Here is a 9,657-nt window from a genome sequence, read left to right as displayed (position 1 = left end):
AATGTGGGATACACTCCGTGAAAAGGAATATATACACTTAGCTTTCATTCTGCCTATTTAGCATGTACATTGTTTATTGCGTGTATACCTTTAAAACAAAAAAAATGTAAACAATGTATCTCTAAATAACATGAATATATGTTAATCGAGCGTGCTTGGCTTTTATACTGTAATTTCTACATTGAAGATGACTGTGTAATTGCTAATCTGTGTAAAGTTTCCTGGGTAAAGGGGCTATCTAATAAAAGTAAAATAAAAAAGAATGTAAAACGCAAAATGCTAATTCATCTATTTAATAAAACCACACGCAAATATTTTGTGAAATAAAAATTTATTTTCAAAATTTAATATGACATTAATAGGACGTTTTACACCTTGAACAATGCTGATTAAAGAAGACAAGGTACAAACTGGAACAAATGGGTGATCTTCCTCTGATGAGAAGAAATATAACCAAAATGTAGAATTCTGTAAGATCTGAATGACTTATTCCGTTCACTCTGAAATATGAAATCTGCACGTCTTAGTTTTACCAATGACAGTTAGTTACACAGTCAAAAGAAATCCTGACCCGTAAAGAAAATGAAGAATATGATAAAATAATACGTTAAAGGAACACTATAGAGCTGGAATACATGTTTAGGTGTCCAGCAACCAATCTTGATGATCTCAGTCAATCCAAGGCTTTCCCATAGAAAAGCATTGAGAGGCTATTGTGCTTGCGCAGCAAAACACTGCGATCTGCCAATCAGCATCTCCTCGTAGAGATGCATTAAATCTAGCATTGGATTAGGAAGCACCTCTAATGACTGTCTAAGTGACTACACCTAGAGGTGTTATAGACACCAATGTAAACACAGCCTCTTCTATGAAAAGTTAGAGTTTACAGTGACTAGACTGCAGGCACAGGCTATAGACACCAGGACCACTACATTAAACTGTAGCTGCTCCAGTGACTATAGTGTCCCTTTAAATGGAAAGTAGTATCACTATATACACCATTCAATTATTTCTGATACACTGAATAGTGAGGAGCTGTTTCAAACTTGTCCGAGAGTACAATAAGAAAGAAACTTTAAACCGGATTACTGCCAATAAAACAGAGTTTAGTTGATGGGCAGCAGCTGTAGAGCAGAATACATCAAAACAAGAGCCAGGGTCTGTTGGGAATATTGCTTAATTGTGGGCATCACATATATCGCTGTGACATATACATCCTGACATATACATTACTGTGATATATACACCGCTGTGATATATACACCGTGACATATACATCTCTGTGACATTTACATCGTGACATATACACCGTGACATATACATTACTGTGACATATACACCGCTGTGACATATACACCGCTGTGATATATACACCGCTGTGACATATACATCTCTGTGACATTTACATCGCGACATATACACCGTGACATATACATTACTGTGACATATACACCGCTGTGACATATACACCGCTGTGATATATACACCGCTGTGACATATACATCTCTGTGACATTTACATCGCGACATATACACCGTGACATATACATTACTGTGACATATACACCGCTGTGACATATACACCGCTGTGACATATACATTACTGTGACATATACACCGCTGTGACATATACACCGCTGTGACATATACATTACTGTGACATATACACCGCTGTGACATATACATCTCTGTGACATTTACATCGCGACATATACATTACTGTGACATATACATCGCTGTGACATATACATCGCTGTGACATATACATTACTGTGACATATACACCGCTGTGACATATACACCGCTGTGATATATACACCGCTGTGACACATACATCTCTGTGACATTTACATCGCGACATATACATTACTGTGACATATACACCGCTGTGACATATACATTACTGTGACATATACACCGCTGTGACATATACACCGCTGTGATATATACACCGCTGTGACATATACATCTCTGTGACATTTACATCGCGACATATACATTACTGTGACATATACATCGCTGTGACATATACACCGCTGTGACATATACACTGCTGTAACATATATACCGTGACATATACATCACTGTGACATATACACCGCGACATATACACCGCTGTGACATGTACATCGCTATGATATATACACCGTGACATATACATCGCTGTGACATATACACCGCGGCATATACATCACTGTGACAAATACACCGCTGTGATATATACATCGCAACATATACACCGCTGTGACATATACATCGCTATGATATATACATCGCTGTGACATATACACCGCTGTGACATTTACGTTGCTGTGACATATACACTGATGGGACATATACATCGCTGTGACATATGCACCGCTGTGTGCACCTGGGAACGAATGCTGTTATTCTTTGGGTTTCAAAGTGTCACTTCAAACATCCGGCTATGTCCATGTATGTTACAGCTTAATGTAAGATATGTAACCTTGTCTTAATATACACAGTGAAAGATATCCACAGTTTGCCAAAATGTCAGGAAAAGCCTGAATAATGGAGATCTTTTTTGGATGAAAGCAGCACATATTAATATCTGTTTGCTCTGACATGAAAGCTTAAAATGAATTGGAAGCAAGTATGTCCGATTTTCAGTGAGTTGTGGTGGTGTGTTTCAAAGTAACACAATTAGCGCTCTAATGTATGTTACGTCGCATGTGCGCATGTAGCTGCTCTCATACATTCTATGGGTAACATTAACTATCTGTACGTGTTCAGTAGCTGTGTAGGTATGGACGACAAACGGAAACATTAAGGTCCAATGTTTGCATTATGATTGACAGGTGTCTGTTAGGGGCTTCTGTTGGGGTCTGATAAGGTGCTCATGCACAGTGAACTGTCTGTCACACATGTATATCATATGATCTGATGGGTGACACGTTCGAGGATTGAATAATAGTACAACTGTTTTCTAATATAGAGAAGAACCATAGAGTGGCTTACAAGAGCACATTTGGCCTACACCTGCTAGCTGATTCTGATAGGACACTTTTAGCATTTTAGCTGCATTTGATTGGACGCCTTGCATACCTCCTGCCCCTGGTTGGACACTTTGAATTCTAGCTGCTCCCTTTGGACACTTTGTATCCCAGCTGCTACTGATTGGACACTTTGTGTCCTAGCTACTCCAGCTTGGACACTTTGACTGCTTGCTGTCTTTGATTGGACATTTGGTATTCTTGCTGCTCCCAATCGGACACTTTGTATCCTTGCTGCCCTTGACTGAGCACTTTGTATTTTTGCTGCATCCAATTTATAGCGAGCTAATCTAGTTTTATGACATCAAGATTTATTTGTTTATTTGCGAAGTCATCATTAGTGTGAGTTGACAGAAGGTTAATCAATAATAATAGGCTTCAAGTTGGGAATGACTGCCATCAATCTAAAATAACCGTAATAGAGGAAGATTTGCATCTAATCAGCGAAGAAAACAGGGTTATTGAAGGGAATCCATCCATGTGTTCCTATAAAATGAGAGAAAGGAAATACGTGAGATGCACAAAGACTGTGAAATAATTCAAGTGAATTTGGTGCAAGGAGGTCAGTTTAATAAATCAATTCAATGTAGCTGATAACTTTATAACAGTCAGTCACCCTGTTTGTATATTATATTGAACAGCCATATTACAGGGGGGAAAGTTACTGTCAGGGGTTATTGGGTTTAAAGTGGAACTGACACATGTAGAGGATGTAACATTCCACTGCCCCCCCCCCCCCCCCAAAATAATAAATAAATCACTATTTAGTAGACATACCCCAAATGAAAACATGTATGCATTTAATCATGCATTTTTTCTCTTTTCTGCAGCCTATGCGAGCCCTCCCCTTCTAACCCCGCCAGGACTTCCCGTGGCTGTCCAATCACAGACTTCCCAATGCAGCTCTATGAGAAGGCAGGTGCTCTGGGCAATTGCTGCCTCTTGAGTTTGGTTTCACTGAGTTAAAGAAACCAGGAAGTAACAGAACCAGTTGATCTGATTGACAACCAGGGGGGTGTAACAAGATTCATTTACAAAAGTATTAATTTCTATAGAAAATTGCACTTTTTGTGTAATGAAAATAAAACGGTTCAGCAAGCTGAAGTGCTTTAGGTGTTTGGAGTGTTCTTGTAACTGGCATTCCCTCTCTGCTGCCAATATTAAAATATTTATGATATATAGACTGAAATGGATTTTAAGAAAATAAATGTTAAAGAATGAGGAAAAATAAGCGAATTTAAAATCTGTGAAAATTATAATCCTGAGGCAAGCTTTAGGTGAATATTTCCAAAAATCACTATACTCCCATTTTTTATTATTTATTTGTTTTAACATGTACCAGAAGCGTGGAATCTCCCTACGCTATACATCCAAATACAGAAATTGTATTTATAATAATAACAAAATGGAGCCTAGATCACAAACAGTGAGATGCTTTTGATGAGAGAGATTTTTGACAGGGCACAGCTCAGAAATGCATGTTTGGAATGACAAATAAAAATAACTTTAACTCTGATTTTATTATAAATTTTATTTATTTATTTATTCATTTATTATTGTAAAAGTGATATTAATCCTTTACGACATCTGTCTCATATGTTCTCCAGTTAGAAAATTCAATCAAACATATATTTAATACAAACATGATGCGCCACACTGAAAAACTAATCAGAAGGTTTTACCCAAGAAGTTTTCAAATGAAACAGCATTGTGATAAGGTGGATGGGAACGGGGGTGATCATGTTAAACATTAGAATTACTGGGTATGAGACAAGCTCCACTCTCACATTCTGGAGAATAAATCGCTTTAAACCGACCAGAGTCCTGCCAACATCTTCCTCGGAAAACTAAAGTGAAAATTCAAGAAGAATTCAAAGTGACTTTTGAATGTAAGGCCAGAGTAGCCGAACTGGACGCGTAGCTGACTAAGAGAATTTTTGAAGTTCGGGTACTTTGGCTTTAGATGTGAAATTCACCTTGTATTCCCACTTTCGTGAATAACCCTGTGAGAAGACGGTTCACTGAGACAAATATTTCTAATAATTACACTGCGGACACCTGTGGACTACATTTCCCATAAAGCTCAACAAACCTAAAGAAAAAAAAATAATGTTTAGTTGTGAAGGCTCTAAGGCCATTTTGAGTATCAAGGACTCCAGCCTGCTATCCTGCTAAAGTTTAACTCAGATAAAACAAGTCCCAGCAACACAGCTTACGCCTGGAGCGGTGGAACGCGGGGACCTGGAATCTGGAGAAAAGCTATGGGAATTCTCCCGAACCCAGCGCCTTTTTTAAACAGAAAATAGTCCACTGTTGACTAGTGAAAGATGAAATCATATTGGTGGCCATTATTCTGGTGACAATCTGCTGAGACTGAAGGAGTTAAATCATCACCTAGAACGTTCTCTACTTTAGAGCTGGTGGAAAGTTCGATGTGTCTATAAAATATTATCTACTCTAAATTAGAGAGGGATGAGTTGAGTACTGTATGTTTATTTGGTCCTTCGTGTTCTACGAATGTGGGTTTTAGTTCATTAAAGACACTTAACTGTAATTATTCAAACCTGATGTCTATTACCACGATGGTCATACAAAAACAATCCACATAACACCCCAACAGATGCTGTAGCGCTGCATACATTTTAACTTACCTTGAGAGCTTGCATTCAGTTTGCCATAATATGCTTCACGAAAGCTGTGCAGATAAACAAAGTAGCAATTATTCAATAAACTCTTTGTGCAGGATTTGATATCACAATATTACGCATTACACGTATTTCATTATGACGTGGCCTAAAAATGTAAAAAACGTTTACTCCTTCAGGGAGATTGTGGCAAAATATTAAATAAATAGTAATACACAAATAACATAATATCAAAAAAATGGTTTCTTATAATTTATCTGATAAATGTCCTAAATTAAATAAAATCATCTATCATACATCCATTTATGACTAAATATTCCTATGTTAACAAGCAGCTCTAATATTTAATAATAGTAATAATAATAATAATAATAATAAAATAAGTTCATACATGATTTAACAATGATCATGAGGGTGTGATCTCTGCGTGGGTGGAATGATAGCTTCACAATTTAAACTCCCCCACTTTCAGGAATAGCAAAGCACAAGATGATACAAGATTTTTTTTTTTTATTATTGTTGCTATTAATGAAAAGGGAGTTTTCAATAAAATAAAAAAGAATGGTGCTTTACATTCTAGTTTAAAAACCCTCCGGGGTGGCTCCTCGCGACCCACTGGGACAGACGTTGTTTTCCGAAGCTGACTGCTCCCTGGTGATTTGGTGATTTGCATAAAAAGTTAACCAGTCTGACAGAAACAGTTTTTGCAAATATGATTGCCAAAAAATAAAAAGTGTACTTTTCCCCCTCCGACTTTCTATAACATTCTTGTATTTTTGCATTTAGTGAAATTCAGGTCTCCAGGTTTCATCTTAGATTTCCATTCTTGTTCCAATTTGCAACCACCATAAATCGCTTAGAATTGCAGATTGGAAGATTTACACACTGAGCAGTGGGAGACTTTACTAATTAATGCCAATAAAAACTTTTATTTTGGAAACTGTGCTTGTGGATTATTTTACGGGTCAAAATATGTTGAAACGTGACATGAGAAAGAAAAGACCAAATGATTGATCAAGCCACATCTTTTTTCTCTCCACTTAAAGAAAATATAATATTTAACGAATCTTTAAAGGAGAAATGTCACTCCCACGATGCTAATATTATGTTTACTTATGATGCCGATTGCTTAATTTCAATATGCAGTTAAAATAAAATGGAGTATGTAAAAAAAAAAAGTTAACACAACTTATAGACAATTTAAACACTTTATTTAGTGGTTTAATTTTCAGAGAAATAAAATTTACCTTTAAGTGAAAAAAATACATGATTTCAAAAATTGCGCAGATTTTACCTTCGTAGTTTATACATCCGTTGGAATCTTCTTGGCCAGACATGAGTTTATCTACCTCTTCTTCTGTCATTCTTTCACCTAAAGGTCATACAGAATATTATTATTTATTGCCTTTCAACAGTTCAATACAGAGCGATGTATCAATGGCGTACGAACAGCTACGTTGGGACTTTTAGACAAAAACAAATAAAAAAATCAACTTTCATTGCTTCTTCTCTCCTATAACATTAGCCACACTCTGGATAAAAATATATAAAAAAAATATGAAGATGTGGGAGAAATTGTCTGCAAGTTAAATGATAAATAAACCAAAATGTCTGTATTTGTTTTAAAATATTTGCATGTTGTTTTCATATTACAAAAAACAAACATTTTTGTGTAGAGAATCCTGTACAACACACATCCTGAAAAATATCAAATAATAGTATTCTACCCCAATTACTGTTTGTGTTTAAACGTAGTGAGTTATGATGGAATTGACATTCTTTATTCATGTCCTACTATCTTAACCTGCATTTTAATGCTTGCCGACTTCTCATATGTCGCTGTTTAATGGACCCTTTTGGGGAGATATGAGGGACTAGACCAATTGATTTGTTTGAAAATAAATGGAATCATCCGAAGCAATTTGCTTTTAATGAACAAATAGTTTTTGTTTGTGTCGTTGAGTCAGTTTTTAAATAAATTGATTAGTTGTTTTTTTTTTTTAAACAAATGCAAATTATGCACATGTCTATCAGAGAAGGAAAACATATTTGTGAGAAAGCAAGATAATCTGAGGATGATGGAACGCGTGGGGGAGAAGTAAAGGAGGTCAAGGACACTTTTAATCATTCAAAGGATAGTAATTAATATATTAACGGTAATTACGCTTCCATCTTAGATATCAGACATGTTAGATCCTCAGTTCACTAAAAAGTGACATTTTCAGGGTGAAGCTGATTGCAAATATCATAAAGTTTGCTTTTTCCCTTTTTACCGAGAGTTGCCAAGACGTGGCGGATTTCAGCCCCCATAACAGTGCCGTTTCCCTCCTTATCGAACACGCGGAGACCCTCCACAAAGTCCTCGTACGTCCCCTTCTCCTTGGACTTCGATATGTGCTGGAGCATGGGTAAGAATGTATCAAAATCCATCAGCTTTGTGTGCAGTTCTGTATAAAGAAAAAGAAAAAAAAATCTATCCATTATTAAATTATCTGGAATAATTGACAAATGGGCAATGTTTTTGGGATATTGTGGACATAAGGTTGTTTTCTTATGTCACATTAGTAAATACTGCTAACGAGAGCTTAGAGCACAAGCTAGAGACATCCAAAACCAGGGTGTAGCAGTGGTCGTCCAGGAGTGCTGGAGAGGCTTAGTCATGTATAATGCAGGGAAATCATGGCGTCCTTGTTAAAATGGTGGCTAATAGAGGGACTGGGCTTTGGGTGTGAGATAGAAAATGCGAGACTCTCATTTTGATTTTACTGCTAACACCTCAAGGTCCCCCCCTAGGATAACTCTATCACTGTATTTATCTACAAGTCCCACAGTGAGGAATGCGTAGAATTAATTTTTCCATTTTCAGCCATAAAATCACTTGTTTTCTATAGTGACCCTCTGAAGGAATGATACAGGATTTTCAATAACAAGCAATACGTACTTCAATGGCCACCATACAATGAGTACAAATAGATAAATCCGTGTTGGAATTGAGAGGTATTTAAATGAAGCGAACTCTGGGTATATGGATATTTGATTATTTCTTAACTTCTCTAAGCATTAAATATCTTGTGTTCAAACTGGACGCTCTAGATGTTCACCTAGGTCTCTTGATTCATCCATTGGGGTGTCTCCTGAACTTTCTTGTTTGGACTTGTTTGATTTTAACTCCTTAGTGACCAGACTGTTTTTCAATTTTCTTACTGTTAAGGACCAGGGCTGTTTTCACATTTCTGCGGTGTTTGTGATTAGCTGTAATTTTCTGCTTACTCACTTACTGTACCCACACATATTATATACAGTTTTTCTCGCCATTAAATGGTCTGTCTAAAGAGACCATTATTTTCATCATATCATATAATGTACTATAAATTATTTTATAAAATATGATATAAAATATGATAAAAAAACCAAAAAACCTTTTGTAACGTTGACCCCCAAAATATGTTACACATCTACAACCACCAAAAAACACCCCGTGCTAAATAGTTTCTAAATGTTGTCCTGAGTTTAGACATTACCAAGGTTAACATGTTCTCAGCTATTTTTTGCAAGTTGTAGGGCTATAAGTACAAGTAGGACATTGCTGTTTCAAAATATATATTTTTAAATATATCAAAGGTTACATTGTAACACTGTTATCTTTCATAAATCTCTGAATCACACCTAACATGTACATATTTTTTTTTAAAGTAGACAACCCAGGGTATTCAATATGGGGTATATCCAGTCTTATGTGGTAGCCACTTATTTACAAACACTGTCCAAAGTAAGCATTTATATTTGTCTGTGTGTTAAAAATGCAAAAACAATTATGAACGCTAACTTTGGCCAGTGTTTGTGACAAAGTGGCTACTAAAAAAGACTGAACAAAACACATTTGCAATTACTTGGGTTGTCTACTTTTGCAAATGGTATGCCATCATGAGGGTAATTCTCATTCCTGGGCTACCATACGATCTTAAAGGCAACATAACCAATCTGACAAATTACAATGTG

At 36.3% G+C, this 9,657-nt stretch overlaps 1 protein-coding gene across 6 annotated transcripts in view; it reads right to left on the bottom strand.

The window, feature by feature from the left end:
- Positions 1-312: 312 nt before the first annotated feature.
- MYL3 (myosin light chain 3) overlaps positions 313-9,657 on the bottom strand; it is a 95,770-nt gene continuing 86,425 nt past the window's right edge. Inside the window, exons 4-8 of one of the 6 annotated variants that reach the window (XR_010090792.1) lie at positions 7,932-8,105; positions 6,953-7,030; positions 5,665-5,708; positions 1,423-3,499; positions 313-1,391 (exon numbers count right to left, since the gene is read on the bottom strand). Coding sequence is in view for 1 of the 6 variants with exons in the window: in XM_063452827.1 (XP_063308897.1) it covers positions 5,680-5,708; positions 6,953-7,030; positions 7,932-8,105 (281 nt within the window). In the remaining 5 variants the exon portion in view is untranslated. Of the gene's footprint in view, positions 3,500-5,664; positions 5,709-6,952; positions 7,031-7,931; positions 8,106-9,657 lie in introns of all 6 variants that reach the window. The other 5 variants (XR_010090793.1, XR_010090794.1, XR_010090790.1 and 2 more) reach the window with 5 other exon arrangements.

Source organism: Pelobates fuscus, chromosome 4 (genome assembly GCF_036172605.1).
Source record: "Pelobates fuscus isolate aPelFus1 chromosome 4, aPelFus1.pri, whole genome shotgun sequence".
Classification (NCBI taxonomy): Eukaryota; Metazoa; Chordata; class Amphibia; order Anura; family Pelobatidae; genus Pelobates; species Pelobates fuscus.
Note: the sequence above shows the minus strand (reverse complement) of the source record. Positions and strands in the feature narration are given on the sequence as shown.